The 25301-nt window shown below is 37.7% G+C and overlaps 1 protein-coding gene across 1 annotated transcript in view; it reads right to left on the bottom strand.

Moving 5' to 3' along the window:
* The window catches only part of cerk (ceramide kinase), a 49601-nt gene extending 24613 nt beyond the window's left edge, over nucleotides 1-24988 (bottom strand). Inside the window, exons 1-5 of the mRNA XM_023952621.2 lie at nucleotides 24698-24988; nucleotides 8324-8455; nucleotides 5682-5804; nucleotides 2125-2250; nucleotides 48-114 (exon numbers count right to left, since the gene is read on the bottom strand). Coding sequence (XP_023808389.1) covers nucleotides 48-114; nucleotides 2125-2250; nucleotides 5682-5804; nucleotides 8324-8455; nucleotides 24698-24860 — 611 coding nt within the window. The 5' untranslated portion in view covers nucleotides 24861-24988. The remainder of the gene's footprint in view (nucleotides 1-47; nucleotides 115-2124; nucleotides 2251-5681; nucleotides 5805-8323; nucleotides 8456-24697) is intronic.
* Between the last annotated feature and the right edge of the window lie 313 nt (nucleotides 24989-25301).

The following is a 25301-nucleotide window of genomic DNA, read 5'->3' as shown; positions in this document are numbered from 1 at the left end:
AGAAGTTTGAAGGTTTAAAGCACCAGCCGCCACGCTAAAGCGCTCACCCGTCATACTGTTGGAGATTGGCCTCCGTCGTCAAGTGGTCTCTGGCATGATTGGCACGCTCTGTAACTGTGGAAGCCCATACAATGGCAAAACATTAGTGCAGGAAAAATGAAAGGGAATACGCAGCGGGAAAAAAAGGTGGACCTATTGTGGCTTGACTGAACGAACAAGTGTTTTATTTGAAGCCTTTAATAAGTACAAGAGGAGGGGAAAAAGCAGTGCACACATCACATGTTTGCTGCACCCCAGTGAGTGGATGGATGTGAGGAAAACGGCGAAGGCACCGTGTTACAAACCACTTCATTTTGCTTTTGGATATTAACGTGCAAAATGCACCCCAGCTCAAATGTGATATTTTGGCTGTAACTCTGTTGTAAAACTGCAGCAAAAAAAACAACAAAAAAATCCAATCCTGCAGCTCACAACTGGACAGCCCGGATTGAGCGATCTCCATTCTGCAGGACCATCAATACTCCTGGCTAAGTGTTACTGCAGCAAATGCTTACTAAAGAATAGAATAGAATGGAATAGAATTCAACTTTGTCATTGCAAATATCTCAAGTACACAGCAACAAAATGCAGTTTGCATCCGTCCAGTGCTTTCGCTGTATAAATATATATACTAATGCATATTGTGGGATAAATAGTAATGGCAGGTAGTAACAAGTATTTACAGTGTGAATAATTAACAGTTTAAAATTCAACAGATAAAGTGCAGGTAGTGTAAATGGTGACTCAGTCAATGTGTTAGTGATGTGTGTGAAAATCCAGTCCATTGTTGATATTGACTGTTGTTTGAGTATTCTTTCCAGTGTGATTCAGTTGTCAGGAGTCCTGCGGCAGTTGAAGAAAGCCAGGCTGCCTGCCCAGATGATGGTGCAGTTCTACATTATAGAATCCATCATCACCTCCTCCATCACAGTGTAGTACGCTGGAGCTACAACCAGGGACACGGCTGCAGCCTTCCATCTGTCCAAGACCTCTAGAACCCGGGGACGTGCAGGTTGGATGGCAGCCGACCCTTCTCACCCTGGACATGGTCTACTTGAACTACTACCTTCGGACAGGAGGCTAAGGTCCATCAGGACCAGAACATCACGACACAAGAACAGTTTCTTTCCCTCATTAGTCCGACTCATGAAAACTTTTTAACTCCTCCCCCCTTAAACCTTTTCACCTATATGTTCAGTTACCAGTCCACTACCTGCAACTCAGTTTGCACTGTTACACAATTTATTTCTATTTATTGTTCTGACCATTGTCATGTTTTAATTTTATTTTTATTTTGCTTACTGTTGTTCATTTTTTTCTATTCTTAAGTGTTTTATGTCGCACATTAGCACCGCAGCAAATTCCTATTCTGTGAAACTGCTCTATTCACTGAAAATGAAAATAAATACACCTTGAATCCTTGAAGGAGGCAGAGTTCAGACGTGTGACAGCTGTGGGGAAGAAGCTTTTCCGGAATCTGGTGGTTTTAGTTTGGAGACTCCTATAACGTCTCCCAGAGGGATCAGGGGGTCAAGAGTCGGTGTGCTGGGCTGGAGGCTTTGAGGATTTTCCCTGCCCTTTTCAGAAATCGCTTCCTGTAGATGTCCTTTATGGCAGGAAGTGGCGCTCCGGTGATGTGCTGGGCAATTTTACACACCCTCTGCAGTGTCCACCCGGCCTGCAGAACAGCAGCTCCCAAACCGGGATGCTCTCGATGGTGCAGCGGCAAAAGTTCACCAGGATGTTTGAGGACAGGTGGTTCTTCCTCAGAGTCTTCAGGAAGAAGAGGCGTTAATGAGCCTTCTCTACCAGCTTGGACCGTCCTGTTGTTCAGTGAGATCCTTGGAGATGTGGACTCCACAAAGACATGAGACGTGGAAATGTGTTTGGATACCCAAGCTTATCAAGAATCCCAGTTTGCATTAGGAGGGTGGCATGGTAAACGGACATTAACAGTAAAATCATACCCTGGCCAGTGTCCACAGTTGCTGCGAAAGGCCAACGTGGCAACAGAGATCTATATGGCGGTCTCAGAGGTGCATTCATTATTTAAAGTGGTGGAGAGTGCTACAGGTGAAAACTCACCAATCACGTCGGCGGAGATGCCGGCTTGCTGAAACACGGGAGCCACCTTCTCCTCATAAATACGCTTCCCGCGCCTCTTTCCCCCAAACGGGTTGATATAGACCAGCAGTCGTTTTGGTCGGTTCGCTGAAAAAAAAAAAAGAGGACCACAAAGATTTAAAAAGCTTTTCACTTAAACATAAAGATGCTTGATGATGTTTTCATTAGCTAAATCCTTCAAATTGAGTGGTTACAAAGAAAAAAACAAAACAAGACAGAATGTGGCAAAAAGGGCCCTTCTTCCTGCTGCATAGAGTGGTGTGGTATCTTTTCAGATATGATACAGATGTTTATCTGGAGAATCCTAAATGGTTTATGTAACCCTTGTGCTATCTTAGATGACCCCACCCTTACATTCACATGTTCTCCCTACCATGACAAAGGTGGATAAAGGTGGAAAGATCTCATGTAATCCATGAACACCAGTGAAGATCACAAATCATTGAAGAAAAAAGGTTCAGCGCACTGTCTAGTGGGTCTAGATGACCCAACTCCCAATGGTAAAGTGCCTAGGATAGCACAAGGGTTAAGAGTAAGACAGACACAGCTAATTGAATGGGGGGGGGGGGGGGGGGGGGGAATCAAATGCAAAAGAGGTGTGAAAAATAGGGAGGTGTATATAGTTTTGCAATAAGCCAAAATTCCATATACAGGTATATATTTTTATATTTTATTTATCTATTTATTCTTAACCAAGATTGGTTTAACCCACCTTCCATCGTTTTTTTGGCTTGTGCAGTGGGGGCACCATTGTATTCAGATTTTACGTAAAACTTTGGGCGCGTTGCTGCTAAAGGCTACACTGAGCATTCCACCCCGATCTTCTTAAATCTACCAAGCTGCCTGATTGGTCAGAGAAGTTCCTCTCCCTTTAGATCCCTGGTCAATTATTGAAGTGTTTTGCTCTCTGAAGCTGCAGACACATTGGGCATGGGACGCGGGTTCTTGAAGGCGCAAAACCCAGGTTGTTGAACACGGATTTAGTCCACAGTGTTTACGCTTGATGACCAGAGAGGGGCATTGTCCTTTTTTTTCTTTTTTCAGTATTTAGTAGCACATGTCAGTTACAAAAGGCTTGATGCAAAATATCCATGAAGTACAATCTTGCTCCAGGGTTTTTCTTTAACAGCTCTATATATCGATATATCAAAGACTTTGTGTCATATAATTCCGCCCGGGTACAAACCGCAATAATTCATTTGTCCTCCATCTTCAATTTTTATATAGTTGGCCCTTCTGACCAAAGGAGTCATAGAAAAAATTTTTAAATTTGTGTTTACAGACTTTTATTGGAAGTGGTCGCTTGAACGCATGTTGCTGAGGACGATATTAACGTAGATTAACGCATGAACAACCCTGTTACATTCAAGTAGCTAACATTTCTGTTAGATCCTTGTGTTTTATGAAATACAAAATTTCATTTTACATTAAATATTTACCCCACAACCCTTAAACACCAGAGCTTTAGGTCCAGTGTCAATTCTTTTGACTGCTGCATCTTTTTAACCATTTATGCCATTTATGTAATTAACGTAATTCCTGTGGGGTTCTGAAGCAGAAAAAAACAGCTTTTAGCTGACATGGAACTCTTTACAGTAGTGAAGTGCTTATGCAATTAATGTAAATCAGCTGATTCTCCTATGGAGAAAAGCAGCTTCACGCTGTTATGCAACACATAACGCTTTCGATTCTAACTATCAAAGACGAGCTGATATGAAAAGCTGCTTTTCTCTGTGTCAGAATCTGCTGATTCATGTTGATTCCGTAAAAGGCCGAAGAGTTATGGTTGGTCAAAGAATGCGAGTCATGTGGGTGTCGCTGGAGACATCTCAAGTGTTCTAATGCTTCTTTTTTTGCTACTTCTATTCTATATCAATTATCGTAAATAGAAAAGGTTGTAATTTTGTCTCTTACTGTCTAGATTCATTGCTTCAGTAAATATTCCAGTCATTCATTCACTTCATTAATGTTTTAATGTTAAAGTGCTTCATTATCTTCTCACTTCTCAACACACTTATGGTTGTTCATACCTCTTATACTTTGATAGCATAGAGAGCTGCGCAGTTGATCAGTGGTTAGCCTTCCCGGTTCACAACCCATTATTGAATCACGGCTGGGTCCTATCTGTGTGGAGTTTGCATGTTCTCTACGAGCATGCGTGGGTTTTCTCTGGTTTCCTCCCACAAACATGCTTCATATGTTGATTATTATCTCTAAATTGCCCTTAGGTGTAAATGAGAGAGTGTGTGTTTGTGTTGCCCTGTGCCAGAATGACAACCTGTCCAAGGGGTACCCACCCAGGTTTCACCTAACTGGATAGACTGCAGCAACACTGTGACCCCGAAACAGATTAAGGAGGTTCAGAAGATGGGTGTATTATTGTCAGAAATGTGTGTAGTAATCATAAATATAAATGCAAGTATGCTTTGTCATATTTGCAAGTAAAAATATATATTTTTACATGTACACTTTTTAATAATTTCTTTCTGTTTATTGATTTTGTGTACCAATTTTCTGTAAGTAGTAGGAATTTCCACAAATAAAAAAAGTAAAACATAAATGCTCAAAAAACGAGACCCGGGTAAAATTGGAAGAAGAAACGACCAACTTTCTTACAATCTATCAGGGAATCTCCTTCTTCTCTGACTGCCGGAATGGCCATTCTTCTGATCAATTATAGACTTGGCAGGCATACTGCAGGGGGACTTAAGTGAGTGCAGTGTCAAATCAGGGGCCTTTCCTCTGAGGGATGGACTCATTTTATAGGTTAAGGTTAGGGCGCCATCTAACTTAATAGTCTCGATCTCTGAGTCCTTGGGGAGCGCTGCATTTAAAAACAAGCACGTTTCCACTGTGGAAACAACTGCGTGGTTACCAGAGCCCCATTAGAAGGCATCGTCAGAGAAAACAGTCAGTTTTACCCTCAATTTAGAAGTAAAAAGGAGGGAAAATAGCACAAAAAGGAAAAACCCATAAAAATATATAAGATGTCTTTTTTTCATGTCACTTTTAGCTGAAGATGAAAGATTTTCTCAATTTCCCAACAAGGGCAAAAAACAACCAAAGCATTTGTTTGTTGACCTAATGAACCATTAAGCCAAGGGCAGATCTCCCAAACATTATTTCCGTGGTTGTTACTAAACCTGCTACATTTTTCAGGTTTCCATTCAAACAAAATCTAAACTATTAATATTGATTTGATAAAACACCTTATTGTATTGTTAAACATTCCACTCTATATCGATAAATCAAAGTTTAAAGTTATCAAAAAAGGGAACATGGAGGTTCCTATTCTAGTTTCCTCAGGTTCATAAAAAACTGATTACCTCCGACTCTGGCACAATGTTGTACAAAAGAACCTCTTACGAAAGTCTTCTCTTGTAAGCTGAATGTATTTTACTTTGAGTTACAGCCTTGTGTCTTTTATGATTCATGGCCACTAAACATATTTTGAAAAAGATGTCGCTCAGCCCAAAGGGCATCACATAATTCACCAGAGTAGAGAGGAGAACACCCACTGAGTAATGACAGCTGTTCCCTTGTAACTTGGATCCACTGCTCACAAAGTTCCGCACTAGAGCAGGAAAAGGTTGCTTCATTGCAGCGCCACCGGTGATTCTTTGTCCGCTTCACATAGAAAACTGGAAAACAAAACAATTCATTAAAAATGTAACATAGGATCTAACTGCATTAGGCATAACTGTGAAAGCTATGTAACTTTGTTAAGTTAACAAATACTTAAATGTCATGCTAATGTTATTTAACCTTTAATATTATCAAGCAAAGTCAATTAACGTAATAATGTGCTGATAGATTGTCAGTTAGTTGGTTGTATTGTTTATTGTTCATAGATACAGTAACTACATATAGGCTGCACGGTGGGACAGTGGTTAGCGCTCTTGCCTCACAGCAAGAAGGCCCCCGGTTCAAGTCCAAGAAACAAGAACACCATTAAGGGATCTTTCTGTGTGGAGTTTGCATGTTCTCCCCGTGCATTCGTGGGTTTTCTCTGGGGACTCCTTCTTCTTCCCACTTGGTTACTCTAAATTGTCCCTAGGTGTGAATGGGTGTGTGATTTGTGGCCCTGCGACAGACTGGCGACCTGTCCAGGATGTCCTTGCCTTCGCTCCCACAAGTGGCCGGGACCGGCCGGCAGCCCCGTGACCCCAAAAGGGACAAAAGGGGGTTTCGAAGATGAATAAATGAATGAATGATAACTACACAACCTGTCAAGATAATTTAGTGTGCCAGTAAACAAGGAGCTAACACTAAAAGGTAATGTTAATGCTTTTAGCTGTCTTGTGTGTACTGCTTGTCATGCGTTATTGTCTTAGATTTCATTTAACATGCAAATTCAAATGTAAGCAGTGACATATACTGACATTGATCGTACTTAGCATGCTAATTCTAACATAAGCATTGTTGACATTGATAGTACTTAGCACAATTATTCTAGTGTTAATGTTACCATTTTTTCACATTGATAGAACTAGGCACGTATATTCTAATGTTAGCACTGTTGACATTGATAGTACTTAAAGTAATTCTAATTCTAGCATTGACAATCTTGAAATTAATAGCACTCAGCATAGTAATTCTTATGTTAGCACTGACAGTAAATATACTACATAGCATGAAATTGATACTACATAGCATGGTAATTCTAATGTTAGCATTACTTATTAACATCGATAGGACAGTGTTTTGTGGACTTTTTACAGTGAAAATTTGCATGTTTTTTTTTTGTTGGAGAGTCCATTGTGTTCTGTGTACTGATTGGCTGTAGACAATTGTCATTCTCCTCTGTGTCTCTTTTACAAGAAGCGTTCAGCTTGCCAAATTTACGTAAATCTTCGATCACTGGAAGTCTTTGATTTAATTCTAAAACACTGGACTTCTTTTTCTATGAAGGTTTGAACTTTAAGAGTTTAAACAAGAGAGAAGCGTGTGAAAATGTCCACGACTGTCTGAGAAAAGTGGATAAAATTTGTAGTGAGAGGTTTTACAGCTTTATAATGATTTTAAGTCCGGCTTTTAGTGCTGAAATGATGGTATATTTTGCTAGGGGATTGCCTTGGATACATATTACTATGCACAGATACTTGATATATGCCTTGAAGTATTGGCTTATTGGTGAAAAATATAAATGCTAACCTTATAATTTTGTCTACATGTTACCAAAAAAGTCTGATGTCTGAAGAAATCCGATTATGATTGGTTCTTTGGTGTGCATGTAAACAGGCCTAGTTATGTAGATAGTAATCATTTAAGTTTAAGACTACGACTTAGATTTAGTAAGACTGGCCGTGGAGCAGCAGTAGATTGCAGGTTCGATTCCCGCCCACAGGTCGAAGTGTCCTGGGGCAAGCCTCTGGTGGAAGGTTGGTGCCAGTGTTTGGCAGTGGACCCGCCAGTGTGTGAATGGGGGAATGGACTGTGACTGTCAAGCACTTTGGGCTTTTGAGGAAGGTAGAAAAGCTTTATACAAGTATACGCCATTTACCAATTTGATCTTTTTGGTAGAGGCTTTGCCCTGAAAATCAACTTATTCTTGAGTGAGTTGAATTGAATGCTTAAAAAAAGTTTAAGTCTAGTAGGTTAAGTGAAGCAGCTCTTTACAAAAACATGGATCTGAATTGGAGAATTGCTGTAATACCTGCAGTGAGGTATGAAAAATACCTCCCTGGGGACTCTGGCAAGCAAAATCCCTCACTAAGCATTTTGGACAAATTATCACTCCGAGCATTTTCTTTTTTCATTTAATAAGAACGTTTTTCATTAAGCTACATTCCACATGTAGTGGAGCAGAGAAACTCAAATTGGATATAAAATTATCTTCCACTCGGTTACATAATCAGCTTAGAAATTAAGGGGCATACTTGAAGATGTCTTGTCAGACTCAGAACGCTCTAATGACAGTAAGAGCTCACATTAGCTGATCATGTTTTTAACTGAAGTCATAAATAATGGAAACGTATTCATCTTTCAATGGACATTCTAAGAAGTTCAAAATTAGTCCCAACATTTAAACTTTTTCTTCATGATGGCTTGATTTATACAGATGGGGTGCAAATTTTCCTAATTAGCTCTATTTGTTTATGGATTGTAAAAGTAAATATGTTACAGCACAATGAATAACATCGACTATGCATTTGTGTACCTGTGAAGGCATTGGGAAACAGCTGGGAGAACTGTAGCGTCTTCTTCTGGTCCCACTTGGACTTTGTGTGGTCCTCGTCTTCTACCTTGTGGATGCCTACAATTTCGCTTACTTGAACGATGTGACTGCGAGCTGCAAGAAAGATTCCCAAGTTAATAAACACACTCCAAAGTAACTAAAGATCAGTTTTTTTTTCTGTAAGAGCAGTAATGGTAAACCTTACCTTTACCTACAGGTAAACACGTGCTGGACAGTTTGTTTAATTATTAATTTATTCCATAGTTAAAATATTTTAAAGTTCTAGTGATCTTTAAAAATTCTTCCATGTGCCTCCTCCCCTGGATCGATGTTTTTGTTTCAACTTTTTATGAATAGCACCGCCACGCTGTTTTTTTCTTTCCTGTTTTGATTGATGATAGATAAGCGATGGTAGATGAAGCAGTTAAAGCATCATGAAGCAGATGAAGCAATGTGAAGTAATGAGGCTTTGTTCTAGAACAGATTTCGAATTTAGGGGGTTTAAATGTCACCAAAAATATTGACACCAAGTGACCAGCAACTTCTCAAGGTGCAAAGAGACTCAGGATCGAACAAAAATAAAATGCAGTAATGTGTTTTCAAAAAAACGTGTCATTTTGGTTATTCTTATTGAATTATTATTTATTAATTGAGTAAAAAATATATTTGGGCTGGGCTGATAAAATCGTTTAATCGAGCTTAATAAATCAATAATCAATCCAGTTTTTTCCTCAACTCTTCTGGAATGAAGCTATAGCGTGAGCTTCATCAAGTGGCCAAATCAAAACGCATCTTTTTTTAAAAACAATTTGCAATATTTTTGTTATAGCTTCTCCGTTTGAGAAACCATGCAACCATGCAACATTTGATAGTTTGTGAACTGTATCAGATTGATATGAATATCTTAAAAATAATTATAGATTACAAATTGTAATTGTATATTTAGACATATACAAATCTCTAAATGTGTAAAAATTGTAAATTTAATCTATTTACATGCTTGATGCTGTGGCCGTTAAGAACAAGATAAAAACAAAAACAAATCCCTCGCCGTGCTCCGAGTCAAAAGCATCAAAGAAAGCTTCAAGCTTTTAAGAAAATAAGGGGTTTAGATAAACAAACCTCTGGATTTCCCATGAAGGAGTTCACAAACTCTAATTACAGTAAAAGAAAATGTATATGTGCCAAAATATGCATGGTTTTAGAAGACGAAACAAATACGAGACCCACTAAACTGTTTTCTACAAACATTTTTAAGCATGTGTTAAAGTGTTAGTTTCAGTTTACTTTTTTAGCTTGTTTCCTTAACTATTTCTATTGTCACATGTCAATTGTTTTTATTCAAAAAGGCAACATATAATTTCAACAAAGAAAAAAGATTACAATGAATGGGTTTAAGAAATCCTAAACAAGTTTTTATTAACAGAAACTAATCAAAAAAGTGGACTTCTAAAGTTATAAATGTGACTGGTATTTATTTAATTTACCTCTTAGACTGCATCGCACACAGTACTTTCTCTGCTTCCAAATATAGTCAGCGACAATAGTGGGATGGATAGGAAGAAGCCTTTACATATCTCCTGGGAGTCTGACAAAAAAGGATTTCATTTTTTCCTCAAATAAAGTTGATAGGGCATACAGTAATGAATAATTTTAGGGCCATCGATATTCACATTTTGACATGTAGGTAATAGTCTTTCTGGCATCTGGGTAATAGCTTGAGTTAGGAAAAGGGAGATAGTTTTATTTTAAAAAGTTTTATTTAAAACCCCTTCAAGTAAATTACTTTTTGTGACACAATAAGTCAGTGACCAGCAGATTCTAACAAATATATTAAGCTGTTATTGTCAACCCTATTTCTCAATAGAAAAAACAATACAATCTTTTTTTTACTGTAAAATGTCAATCATGAAGTATTTTTCAGTCTTACTGTCCACAAGCAGGGAATTATTATGGCAGGTTATTACTATTTTATTTTTCAAAAGAAGGTTTGTCAGCTCAAATAAAACAAAACAAAAAGAAAGTGTCAAAAAAGACATTGAAACCAGTGGTGTTAACAATAAAAAAAAAATACTGTCTGAAGTTTGGCTCTTGGTTTTACAATTGATATATGACCAAAACAATACTTTTGTAAACCATAAAATGTATGAATAATTTAGGTTTGAATTTGGCATAAAATGTTAGGTTTATTAAACTGACCTACATAGGTCCTTGTCTAGGACTCTGGCTTTATAAGAAAACACTTGAACTTCCTGGTTGAAGCTTGTTTACAAACAGATGTAATGGTAAGCTGTCAAGCCATCAAAACAGTTTTTGTTTACTCAAGTAAAAAAAAAAGTTCCACTTTTAAAAAGAGGAAAATATACCTCTCTATATCTTTTAAAAAAAACAACAGTCATTTCAATGACAAATTGTTTGAGGTTGAGCTATGATTGACGTAATCAACTTTAATATTTACCCAATGGACTGTACATGGGAACTAGGCCATGTGAGTGTGACATCAACCAAAAATGAAATGAACTCAGTTCAGTCGCCATTTTTTTCAGATACTGCCGTCACCATGTTAAGTCAGGACATCGTCAATAAGCAGAAAAGGTCTAAGTCACTCTGAAGGCACGTTCACACCGGGATGAATTTCGCCGGCGATTAACGCCTCGTGACTAAACAAAGGGCACCAATGTGAGTGTGCACACCGACGCGAAAAAACGCCACGCGTCAAAGCGTAAAAAAAAAAAAAACGCCTCTGGTTCGTTTTTTTTTTTTTTTTTGACGCCTCGCGTCGAAATCTATTCGACCAATGAGAATGGCGCTTTTGCACACGTGTCTGGAGCTTCTGAAGCTACAGTAAAACACAACTTGGGGGCGCTCAAACACAAAACTGCCTTGCTGAGCACACATACCAGCGAAGAAGATAGACGCCAAGTAGCGTCTACACTGCCGCGAAGAAACAATGACGGACATTCTAAAATATCCCCGAACAAAGCACCAGTTGGAGCAACTGATGCTTGAAATATTCATGTTTTCTTTGTATTATTCTGACAAGCGCGTAAATACTTGCTCTCTTCTTCTGAGTGAAAAGCAACTTTAAGAAGCGTAAAGTTGCGCAGCGCCACCTTGTGTACAGGAGTATTTCTGTTTACATTAAGCGCCATCTAATGTCAGGGAATGAAATTGCATGTTCGCTTGGCTCATCGTCAGCGAAAATCGCCTGGGTGTGAACACAAAAAACGTGGCGAAAAACGCTGGCGAATAACGCCTGGCGAATATTCGTCCCGGTGTGTACGGGCCTTGAGTCATTATATCTATAGAAACCACTATAGCCAATCCTGAGTGACCTTGTTAAAAGTCCACACCCCTACAACTTGAAAGAGGGCTCAGGAGAATCTATCAATCAAATGTTTTGAACGTTCAACGCGAGACTGCAAACTTTCAGTGAGACATCTGATTCACCAATTTATAACTCGAATAACTTTCAATACAGAAAAAATATTGTGAAAAAAAATTATAATTAGCAAAAACATGGTAATTATCAGAGCAAGAATGGTTAATCTGACAAATATAATGACTGAGTAATAGCTGTTTATTTCTCAATAGAAGTCTATATGGTTTTGGCTTATTGGAGCCAGCAGATACTTCCTGTTTGGAACACAATGAAGAGAGAAAGTTCAGTTCTTAATGGTTTACTCCTTAAAAGTTTTCCTTTTCTTTACTCTTTTTTTCTTTAAAAGTTTTTTTTTAATGTGATTAAAAAACAAAAACAAAACAAAAAAAGTTTTCTCAACAGGTTGCTCATAATAGTCCAATATATACTTACAGTATTATACTGATGATGATATTTTCACTTAAAACATTTTTTTTTACCACTTGTTTTGTAAAGGGTCAAAATGCTTGAGTAAAAAAGTTAAGCCACTGGTTAACTCTAAGTTAATTTATCTGGATTACTGTCATTATATTATTCATATGAGAATTGATATATTGGTCTTTGTCATGTTGGTATTTTTCCAGTTAACCCATTTCTTTACACACTTGAAGTGAATTGGAAAGTTTAACGACTGTTGAATGTTCTTAGACAATGTATACTCTACTTTATGTAGAAGAAATAGGTGTCATTTAGTGTTAATGCTTTAATGTGTTTCTTTTTTTGGGGGGCCAAGAAAAGTGTAAGAATTCTGGTCTCTGAAAACTGTTGGTTAAAATGTATTTCACTTAAAGGTTTTGCTTGACTGTTATTCGTTCTTTGCAAAAGCATAGTAATTAAAAAAAAGCATTTAGGTTTCAAAGAAAACTAATAGGGCATGAGGGAATTCCCTGAAGCATATTTGCCATGATTGAAGCTGAAATTTAAAGCTGAAACGCAGATCGACTTTGCAGTTCCAGCTCTTGTGCAACAGGCTCTGCTGATGATAACGCTGAGCTGCACAGACAAAGCAGTCAGGGTGCATGGAAGATGTGCAGACCTGTCAGGAAAATCCTTTCAAGAAAACGCAAACAGATAAGCAAAGGCAGATTAAGCTTTTTGGAAGAAAGCCTACATGTTTCCGGTGAAAACAAGATAAAGTTGCAGTTGCTGGATTTAGATAATTCATCTCCACATTTTAAAGTTGTTAGCTTCTAAGAAATAAATCTGCATTTTTCTTTGTTAAAACCTATAAAAAAATGTACCTGTCCTCTTTTATAGTCTCTTATAGAAGGGTTCTATTAGGCCAAAATTGTTCAAATGCACCACAACAAAATGAATCTTATTTTGAGGAAGGGAGACATTTGCTTTTTGCTAAAGTAACCCACACACACTCACTGAGGTACAGACACATAATCCTGTCACTACACAGAACTTTTTCCCCATTGCAGTCCCTAAGCTACATGCTAAGCCCCCGGCCATACAAACCAGATCCTCTCTGCTCTGACATACTTTCCTTTGTGCTTAAAAAGAATCGTAGCGCTCACAGTGCTGCCTATTTACACCACAGGGCTCAGCGTACAGCTGTGAGCCCGATAGGTCTGATATCTGCAAAAAAGTCCGCTCTGTGGTAACTGTGGGGGAAAAGCCTCTTTTCATTTCTGGAACTTGTTCATGAATTTTAATGTTTGGTGGCAACAAATGAAATGCTTTACAGCTGACGGAGAACCCTCAAAAGCGTAGTCTGGTGTCATAAAGGTCATAAGAGATTTTGGAATAGTGAGTATCATTTTAGGGAAATACGCTTATAATTTACTGGTTTGGACCTTGGGGCAGCATGATAGTAGTTGGATAGGCTCCAGCAACCTTGTGACCCTGAACCGGACCAAGTGGAAAATGCTTTGATGGATGGACCTCTGGGCTTGCACTTGGCTGCAGTAGGAGGTATTTACACAACTGACTTTCTAAATTTTCTAAATGAAAGATTTTCATTTAGCTTCCCTCTTATTGCTTTTCAGGCAGTTTCGGGGTTTAGTTATTGACTAGATCATTTCAATTCAGACATTTTTCATTTTGAAATTGTAAATCAATCTTCCAATCAACAGGGCTTTAGGGAAAGTCATCTAAACATAAACAAGATTCAAGAAGAACATAGTGATCTAGCCAGTATAGTGTTCCCTTGCTATATTCCAATCTTTCATGCTTTTTTTTTTTTACTACAACGGTGGGTTCTGCATCCTGACTGGATGTTGACCGTGTCTCCTGTACAGAATCCATTCAGTTTGAAAAATTTACAAAAATCTACAATAGCAAGCAGACTTGTTTTTCTATGACGGTTTGAATCATGAGAGCTTAAAAAAGAGAGAAAATTCTATAAATTTTAAATATAATAGTGTGGTAAAATGCAATTCAGGCAAAATGTATTTATTGCTTTAAATGCAAAATAGTGTTAGATTTTAAGTTTACAAACAAAGAAAAATTGACTGTGCAGCGCTACTGTCACTAGAAGTAAACAAATCTTCAAAATAAAGTCGGTGAAGCTTCCAATTTTCAAAGTAAAACTGTCAGGTGTTTTCTGTGGTTGAAAAAATGAAACTGAAATTCTGCTTATTGAAATAAGTTCTGAAAAAAGGAATTTACTTTAACACCAAACCTTTAGCTCCAGTGTTTACATTCTTTTAATTACGGTAACTCTTCAACCATTGATGCAAATAATGTCACTCCAGCGGATTCTACAATGCAGAAAAGCAGCCTTGCACAGCTCTGCACAGTAGTGATTACGTAATCAACATGAGTTGGATGATTGACGAGCGGCTTCTCATACTAGATTTGCACCAATATGCAATGTTTTAGAATGTAAAGTGTTGCAGAACTTTGAGGATGGAAAAACTGGGGCGAACATTTTCAGGACTTGTTATTCAACGATCCAATACAACAGTGATGTTTCTTTTTTTGCTGTTTTTGTTGCTGCTGAATTTTACAAGGTTGACTAAAAAAACTTGTTTAAAGTGACAAACAACATTTCTTTCCAGTGAAATCTTTGTGTTTTAATCAGTTTTGTTAATTTTTATCTCTTTTTCTATATAAAGGTATAAATGATGTTCATTTAATATATATAATCAAAATAATACATCCAGTAAAAAGACAGCAACTGTAGAAACACATTATATAAAATAAATATATGAAAGAATCGGGGTTTGATCTGTGAATCGTAAAGCTTGTTTGGTGAATCGAATCGGATCGCAACCTAAGTAACAATCCACAACCCTAGTTCACTGTTCTTGGAAAGGGATCAAGCAGTAAAAAACAATAATGTGAAACCAAAACTGAGAAAAACATAAACAATAGCACATCAACCCTGTCGACTGTAACTCTACTCCTTGTGCTCTATCTAATGCTATTGTACTCTTTTGCCTAAAGTGTGGATCCAATCTCTGCTGACCCAGAAAGAAGCACCTTCTCTAAGATCAGGGTACCAATTTATTCCATTGAAACCTGATAAATGAACGAGTACCTGTGCAGATGAAGCCTCTGTGGGTACGAATAAGAAGCTTAGTCAGACTTAGAAAGTGCTAACATCTTGTACGTGTGGCATTTCATATAGCAGGTGTTATCTTTAGAAGTGTGTCAAAGGTTGCATTTATTTCACTATTGATGTTCTTTATCAGAATCCTGAGAAGCAAAGTAGAACAATAAAGCATTCTATTATTTAATTTTTAGCATTCATTCTTTATCCTAATGGGAATTTCCTCCCAACATCTTACAAACATCAAACAAGTACGAGCAATTAAGTAGCTTCTGTTCTACAAGTATAGACATGTTTCCCATTATCATATTCAACTTTTGTTTTCAGGTTAATGATTTTTCACTAAAAGCGTGGCTCAGACTCTGACCTATAGTCATTTCTAAGAATAGTGAAACAAAAAGCAGTCTGTTTTAAAAATAAACCTTGGAATTCTTCACACCTTGGACTCTGGTGAGTACGAGGAGTTTATAATATGGAAGTCTAAAATAAATGTCTGCAACCAGTACCCAGTGGTCTTTTAAAGAATTGCAACGCTTGATACTTCTAGGTTTGCATCCAATTCAGGAAGGTCCAAACACGTGACAAAAATTCCTGGACTACGTCCACACTAAGGTACATTTTTGAAACGGAAATGGATAAACCTTTTCCACAATGTGACATCTTTTATGGCAAAAATGGTCTCGACCCCTGCTTTTTATTTATATACAGCTTACAGTGTTCTGTGTCCTGACTGGCTGTTAACTGTCAGTCAATCTCCCGCACAGAATAAGTTCAGCTTGCCAGAGTGACATAATTATTTGGTTGCAAGCAGATCTTTGCTTTCATTCTATATTAAGTGTGTAATCAGTGTTTTACAGCCTTAAAACATCTATATTTTATTGTAAAAAATAAAACAGAACGTGACTCCTGCAATTAACAAGGGACCACTTTTATTAGTTCTGTTTATTACAATTAAACAACATATAAATTAGATGGACTAGTGTAGTGGTTCACATTCCAGCTGTGTCTTTACTTCGTGGGGTTTGAAATGTTCTCCCTGTGTATGTATGAGTTTTATCTGGGAGTTCTGGTTTCCTTCCACAGTTCAAAAATATCTTTCGTAGGTTGATGGTACTGTATCTCTACATTGTCCCTAGGTGTAAAGGTGAGTATGTGTGGTTGAGCAGCCCTGCGCCAGAGTGGCATCCTGTCCTGCATGTACCCTGTCTCTGCCCAACAGTAGCTGAGTTAGGCTCCAGCAGAGATTTGACTCTGTCTTCTGAAACGCAGTGTCAGACTGGCCTCTCTAGAGTGTCAGGCTCATAACCTCTTAATCCTGTACATCCTGCTTTGCCTAAATCACGTTGGAGAAAGCAGGATTTTTTACTGATGACTTAAACACACAGTGCTTTACTGTACATCGTCGTACAACCTAGATTCTGTCCCTCTTACAATTTTAGTGATCAAACATCAGTCCGAGAGCTTATCAAAGTGCACAATAGATCTGCAACAGCTGCAATCACGCTGTCGTGACACGACATACCTTGTGTTTGTTTGCACGGTAGAGTTAGTGTTTGTGTGCATCTGTGACAACACAAAGCCAGGCTTCTTCCGCTGACAACCGGCTGTCATCATGCTCCTATTTTGCTTTTTTCTCCTCCCAGTACACAGTGGATCAGTTCTGATACTTTTACTGTGGTGGTGCTTTGGCACTGACAATTCAGCAGAGAACAAACTGCTGTACATCTGAGGAAGGCTTCGTTCATTCTCTGTTGGCTGCCACAGATTTTTTGTTAGCTTTACATTACTCTTACTGTTGTTATCTTTTGCAGTGAGGAATCTGTACTATCACCTTAAAACAAAGGTGGAACTTTCTTAACTAAAATTATGAATTTTTCCTTAAAAAATAACAGAAAATTTATTTTACCTGACAAAACAAAAGAAATCGCTTTAATCGCTGTGATCATCTTTTTTTCTTTTGTAAAAGTGTTCCCAGAGGTCTTTAAATCATGATGATGCCGTTTTTAGCTAAAATAAAAGAAAACTGTGACCATTTCATGCAGAGCAGCTGCAGTGCATTAGAAATTCACATCTGAGTTGTGAGCGTCAGAAATGCAATTTTAAGCTTAAGTCCTCCATTATGAGAAAAATGCCAAAAGAACATGCAAAAAAACACCAAAAACACGATTTTCATTGGAGTGGGTCTTCAAAAGAAATTCAGTTCATTGATTTGATGAATCAATATTGCATTTTCTAATTGAAGATTGATTCCATAGCAGTTATTCAACAATTTAAAACAGTCCAAACTCTAGAACCACTGTAAAAAAAACAAAAAAACAATTTATGTCGGTCTACAATGTATTGAAATAGAAGAGCTACATTTTAAACAAAACAAGGCTTGCGGGTGTAATTAGCTTTAGAGGTCCTATCTTATTGCCCCAACCTAAAGTAAATAATTGCAATCAAGGGCCAGTGGGACCAGTGATGCAGCAAAACTTTAACAGTTTACTCCAGCTATCGTGCTCTGGCAATGTTTGTTTATCTGTGTTTGTCTCCCTCCCTGTGCAGCAGTCTCTCAGAGCTGAGACAGGCCTGTGCATTGAGGACCAGCTTTAGATTACAAAGCGCAGATCTGCCTGGGTACACATGGTGGTAAGCTGTCAGACAAGACGTAGATTTCTCTCAGGCACACTAGTGTTTGTCGAGCGAATGCTTAAGCAAACAGATAAAGAAAGAAAACAAAACAAAACAATGGAAGTGTAAAGAATGGCAGGAGAAGAGTAGGGGTGTAATAAAATGGCTAGTTCCATTTGCCTAAAGTTATAACACTGGAGTTAAAACTTGTACTCACAACTAAGGTTAATATGTCATAAATTACTTTAAAAAATCTTCTGAACTTCTGGATTTTTTGTAGTTTTTAATCAATGTCACATAACATATTAAATTATCTTTTGAAATACCATATATTTAGTAGTGGCCCATCTTTTATTGATCCCCATTTCTGATAAATGACGGCTTTGACGAGATGTCAAGACAAATGGACGCCAGTCTCCAATAGCAGCCAATCTCTTTTGAATTACCATAACTCTTTGACTTTCTGTGCAATTAACCCTTGTGCTATCCTAGGCACTTTAACATTGGGAGTTGGGTCATCTGGACCCACTAGACAGTGCGCTGAACCTTTTTTCTTCAATGATTTGTGATCTTCACTGGTGTCCATGGATTGCATGAAATCCTCTTCACCTTTATCCACCTTTGTCGTGGTAGGGAGAACACGTCAATGTAAGGGTGGGGTCATAGGATAGCACAAGGGTTAACATAATTCCAATGCATGCTGAAAGCGGAGAAAAACTGTTTTGTGCTGATATTCAACACTTCACAGAAGTAAAGGAACCTTGGAAGTAAAGTGCTGCATATCAGGGCATAGCTGCTTTCCCCAGCTTTCAAAATATGTTGGAATTACTGTATGTTAATTGCAAAACCTGTTAAAGAGCTACAATAATTCAAATTGTGTTATCTCCTGTCGCCAGCTCCGGTGTTAAAGGGTTAAGCACCGATCTGTAATAACGCAGTCGAAAAGTCTCCAAGGACCCATTGCGCAAAGGTGGGTGGAAGAGGTTGAGAAGTGCATGAAAGTGCTATCCCCGATATGTTAATCCTCTCCTTTGACAAGGAAAGAAAGAGCAGAACTGTGGCCGGACAGAGGGTACATGGTCATATGAAACAATTTTGTGCTCTGCTCCTGAAAGTGCGGTACCATACCATATTTTACTGCCAAATAAAACCCGTTTACCCATCATCTTTCTAGTCATCAGCTTCATCAGCTTTCTTTTTAGTTTTTAATAAACTATTGGAAGATATATGGTGTTCAAGTGTATCCAAGATGAGTTGGGATATGTTTTGTAGTTATTCATGATATTGCTAATGTTTTGTCTTTTCCTTTGGTTTAATAAAATGACGGCACTGAGGGTTTAAACAGTGATCAGCAGCAGCTTAACTATTATTTGCATTGAATCAATTTATAACAGTAGCTACAATTTGTAGGCTTGGAAAAAAAAACAACTTTATTTACCGGTATCAAGTTTTTCATTACGTCTTGCAACACGTTCAGAAAGTCAAGTCACTTTTTTAGATTTTTCAGGACACTGATGTGAACCACCCATTATTCCCAACCTATTCCCAGCAGCAGGTGCTACTGCAGGACCCTCCCAGAAAGCAAAGGACTGACAGAGGATTTACAGAATGCACAAACTAACTTTGATTATTTCCATTTTGTTTATTTTCTGATACTAAAGGAAGTTTTATTTTGAAAAACTACCGGATTATGTTCACCACATTCGTCTGTCTTGTCACATCACGTGACGTTAAGCAGTTGTTCAGATCGCTAAGTTAGCACTCCAAAGTTAAAAAGCTAATGAAATAAAAAGAAAACGTATTTGGAACGTTTCTTTGGGGAGAAAAAGCCAGTGAAGAACCCGAACAGGGGTCTCTGACTTCAAAGAAAAATAAAACTGATGTTTACAGACAAAACAAGGAGTCTTCCTCGATATATGGATTTATTGAGACAGTTGTTCTCCTGTACCAGAAGCTGCTCTGCTTGATATGCGATGCCTGATTCTCAATATTTCACATATGCAAATAATAACAATGGTGAATTAACGTCTATTAACGTCTATTATTATATTTAGAAAATACCAGTTTTATGGCGGTTGAGGCATTTTTTTGTGCTTTATTTATCCATCACACTTTGAAAGTTGGACGCGGCTAAAGTTAACGTCTGGTTGTTAGCGTCCACAATAATGTCTTCATCTTCATCAAAAGTCTAGGTCTAAAACAGCTGCAAACATTTTAAAGAGAATGAAGATTAAATCAAATAAAGTTGCCAACAGAAGTTTTTTCTGATCTGAGGGAACTTGTATAAAGGAGAAAAGGGTGAATTAGGAAGGCAGCTGTTAAGATACTTTAGTACAGTTTAATCTGTGTTAAAAAAAATACATATTGAATCAGGATTTATGTAAAAACAAAATATGAAAAATCTTTTTTCTCTGAAAGATTATCTGAGACTGGGTTGAGTTTCAGTGTTATGATGGCATTTAATGAAAAAAAAAATGTACCACTAAGGTCGCTTTTATTGAATTTTTACAAATCCGAAACAACTGCTACAAATCAACAATTTTCCTTCATAGAATCTTCGTCATCTGCAAAAGAAAAAAAAAAACAGTAGCATTTTAACCTGGAAGCTGAAAAATATTAAACGTCAACATATGCTCCGTTCGGACCTGTCCATGAAAATACTGTCTGACATTAAACTGGTCCACTGCCTGAAAAAGGTTAGGGACCACTGCTCTGCTCTAATGCGGACCGTGGAATAGCCTGACTGAGAAGGGTTTTAAGAAAAGTGAGTTGATTTCATGGACTGATTCTTTTTTTTAATTATTATTATCATTTTTTTTCCGCGTTTCGTTGTGTTTTATGTAAAGTACTTTGAGGCGTTGTATAATAGGAAAGGTGATCTCTGAATAAAGTTGAACTGGAATTCAAATTAAGGCAATATGTGCCATTCAAGTTGTGTTTGTGCTGAATTTTGCATTTTACCGGTGTTTTACAGTATCAGACTAGAAAAAAACGTGAGGAACAAAACAAGAGCGAAGGGAATGTTTGTGAAGAGCACTAGAAGGTCCTTATTTGGGAAGGTGGGAATCAGCCAAACAAACTCTCTTCTCACCACTCTGATCTCCATTAAAGTTACAGTGTAACTAAAGTGCACCACATACAACTAGTAGTACAGGATTGTTCAAAGGTCTGAAAGGAAAGTGATTTAGAGTTCAAGTCCCACTGATTTTCACACACCTGGTGTGTAAAATTTCTTGGACAAACTCCCTGGGGGAATGCACTCCGGAATCAATGTGCTTCTTTAACTCTCTAACCCAACCCGCTTAATATTGAGTGTCAAGCAAGGACAGATTGGGTCCTATTTTTAGTCTTTGGTATGACCACAAGCATAGATTTGAACCCATGACCTCATAGGTTCAGGGTGTACACCCCTCCACTAGGCCACTGAGCTAATTTATTCAATTAGCCATCTACATTGAGTGCCGTTTAATGAAATGTGAGATAGCATGTTTTTCTTTAAAGCAGCTTTAAAACTTTCATAACCGTACTGGTAACAACTCACTTTAGTTAACTGAACTACTTCTGTCACAACAATCACAAGGAGGAAGTTGACTCAATAAGTGGAAATCTTTCTGGCAGGTTCTTACAGGACACTAGATTGCACTTCTGAGAAGGTCAGTGGGCAGGTTTTTCCTGAAGCATGCAGAGCCAGTTGTAATCACTCCGCTCAGTGTGGTGAAGTAAATGCAGGGCCCATCTAGCCAAACAAACATTACCTCAACTAAACCTAAGCACCTTTAGATTGAGTGGGAGCTGTTAGATGTAAATAGTGGAAACATTCAGAGGGCTATTCTTGATAGAGCTGCATCCTCATCTTGGTCAGTTTATAACTCGAATTACTTGCACTACAGAAAAATATAATTTAAAGAAATCGGATTGTCAAGAACATGTTAAAAACAGTGCTGAGTAAGAATGGTTATTCTGAAAAATACACTGACTGAGTAATAGCTGTTTCTTTTCAACAGAGGTCTATGAGATTTTGGCTTCTTGGAGCCAGTGGGTACTTCCTACTTGGAACACGAGATGTAAGGGGTTATAGAAAATAAATGTTCTGCAAACACAGAGGACAATCCTTTTTCTCAAATGCGCATGCCTATATGCAAAACATTAACTACCAAAACACAACTTTTGATGTTTATTTTTGTTGTAAAGTTGAATCATTTTATTTTGGAATAAAGATTACCTAACCTTCTCTCCAGTATTTGGTTTGTATACTGCAATTGGCTATTTTTACTTTTCAAATGTGTTTCAATATAGAAGTTAAAAAAAAATTTCTCCTTGTGCTAAACAACCTTTTCATGGAAAAACTGGCAGTTTAGACATAAAATGTGGATTGTAATATAAAACTATGATTTTACTATCTGCAGAATCAGTCTGTATGCACTTGTGAGGGTTAAAACAAGGCCATAACGTTAAGTGGAAAAGAAAAATACCTTTTTGTTTGTCCTTAGTTAATTGTTCACAGTGACTAATGCAGAGCCATGTTTCGACCTCTTAAGACCTGAGCTAATATTTGAGCTAACCATCTACACACGGAAAGGTTAAGACAAAAATTTTCAATACATCTTTGAGTGGGGATTTGCTTTATCAACAAGTTTGGCATGGACGAAAGTATCTAAGTTTGTTCAGGAACCAGCATGATTTCATGAGTTCTTTAAGTACAAAAAAAGGTTTTTTTTAACCTTGTTTGAATACGACTGTTCACAGAATCCGGTTTATATTTATTAGAACAAGTCCGCCTTTTATCCTCTGTGGGTTGTGCCTCTTCAAAAGTGTTGCAGCAGCTTTACACCTGTTCAGTGTTGCAACAGCAACAGTGAGACTTGAATATCTCACTGAACAACATATTTTCAAACAAAGGTAGCCTAAAACAAAATTAATTTGCAAAGTAGTTGTTAGGTTGATATTACTTTGGAATAGAAACAAAGTTTTCATTCATCCATCCATTTTCTAGACCCCGTTTAGCCCTTTCGGGGTCCTGGGGTTGCCCAAACCTGTCCCAGCTACTGCTAGGCAAAGACGACCCTGGACAGGTCGCCAGCCAGTCACAGGGCTTAAACGTTTTTAAATAATTAAACATAAAATAAATATAAAGTCATTGAGATGAAAACCTAACAAATATGAACATTGCACAAAGACTTTACGAATCAGCTGTGTTCTGAGGATGACAATTTTGATGATTATAAAAATTAATTTACATACACTTTTTTAAACGACAAACTGCTCAAACACAATGCATTGTGGTCTATATTCAACAATCTAGAGAGCTTTGGAGACCTTTTGAAATTTTAGATTTGTATACCTTGGCAAATTGGCAAATGCTCTATTTAGTGCACTCATTGACTATATATGAGAACTGAACTGAGTCACCCCTCCCCTCTAACGTTGCAAACAGGAAGTACCCACTGGCTCCAAGAAACCAAAAAGGCTATGTCCGAAATCCTTCACTGCTCACTACATAGCTTTTTTAGTAGAAAAATAAAACAGCTATTGCTCAGTCATTGTAGTTTTCAAAATACCCATTCTTGCTCAGAACCTTTGTTAGGATGTTTGTGAAAATCCTATTTTTATTTCATTATGTTTTTTCTGCAGTACAAGTTATTCAAGTTATAAACGGGGCAATCTTGATGCCTTATTAAAAGTATGTGCTCTCACGTCCAACGTTCGATACCTTTGACAGATTTAGTGTAGCTTGCTTTCAAGTGGCAAGGGTTTGGCCTTCCAAAAAGTCCATTCCTGATTGGCGAGATTCCCCATGAAAACAGTGACTCAGACCAATCACTGCTTACTCACGTCGTCAGCGCCAACAAACTGCGACTCAATGGACTTAATTTTGTTGGACATGTTGGACATGTCTTTTTCAATACCACATCTTCCCTATTTGTCACAGGACATTATTAAAGTGATTCCACAATTTTTAATATTTTTCAGAAGATCGTTCAATTTGTGTTGTTGCATGCTTTATGTCTGCCTAGTGCAGTTTATTATTCTGTATTAAGGGCTTGAACTTGTGACCGTACTTTAATGCACTCATTAACAAAAAAAATAGAATATGGATTTAATCTAGTTAGAAACTGAAGTAAGCCATTTTCTACATCCCACTGACTCTGTCCAGTTCCCACATACAGTCAATGACTTTAAAACTAAGATGTTTTTTTTATATTTGTTAGCCTATGCTCTATTGTGCATTGGTATTGTGAGTTATAGATAAAAGTAGCTATAAATTGCTTAATATATACTGATGACACAATACTGTCATTGAAGTTCAATAGGAGGTGTAAAAGCATTTTACAATAAAGAAACTGTCATATGCAATACAAAGCCTACTTTAAATAAAGATTTTACTTAATTGTTTTAATTTGACTAATTTGTTGTTATTTAACCAAAGAAGCTAGCATACAGGATATGCACGTGCCCAGTGGAAAATGGGGAATCATGTTTGGCTATATGAATAATGTAAATACTGAACTTTATCCCAGGGTACACATTAACAGGCGACCTTGCCAAGCGCTTATAACAGGGTTGTAAGAACTTGTGACCGAAAACTTCCTTTGTCCCGCTCTTGACCATGAGCAGACTAGAACTTACAGCTACTACTGTTTCCTTTAGCACGGTCAAAAACATAATACATCGACTTTATGCTAGTAGCACGGCGGCTGCTCGTGATATCCCTTTAGATGCATGCAAAAGGTGTTTGTGTGTTGTGGTTACACTTTTCCTTCCTCCTAATCACGAGTAGTTAGCTTTCAACAGACAAGACTCCTGGTAAAGCTTTACTTACATGTTTTAGAAATGCCAGAGCTTCTTTTTTGGCTTTTCTCTTCTATTTCCTTCCACACAAAGACATGACGATTTAAAGCCGCTTCCACCGCTTGGTGTTGATGAAGAAGCTTCGACGACAGCAATGTCAATTGACTCTTGGTATCCTCGGCTGGACCGGTCATTGTCAACGGTGTTTCGGTGTCCTCATCCCAATTTTGGTACGACCAGCGTCACAAAACTCGCTTTCTGGACGAATCGCTTTACCTTCGACTGGTGCTAGCGGAGGAACAGGCGCTTCAACAAAGATCGTGCATGAAAACGATGGTTTCCTCTGTCGCGGAAAACGAACATTGACCCAGTTTTTGCGGTGTGAGAAAACTCAGCTCTTACACTAAAAACACATGTATATATATTTTTTATAACTAGACACTTTCTATTTGTTTGATGATTAAGATCTGTATTTCAAACATTTCTGGGCAATTCTGCCAGAGTTCACTTTCCAGTCATAACTTCCGATGTCTACTTTCTTAAAATAAAGGTTTTTCAGAAAATTCCTAGCGAAATTTTGATTAATTCGTTTAAAACAATCATGAATAAATAATTAGTAACTTATATCAGCCACC

This window comes from Oryzias latipes, chromosome 23, assembly GCF_053564925.1.
Source record: "Oryzias latipes strain Hd-rR chromosome 23, Olatipes_Hd-rR_3.1".
Classification (NCBI taxonomy): domain Eukaryota; kingdom Metazoa; phylum Chordata; class Actinopteri; order Beloniformes; family Adrianichthyidae; genus Oryzias; species Oryzias latipes.
This window is presented reverse-complemented; position numbering and strand designations above follow the sequence as displayed.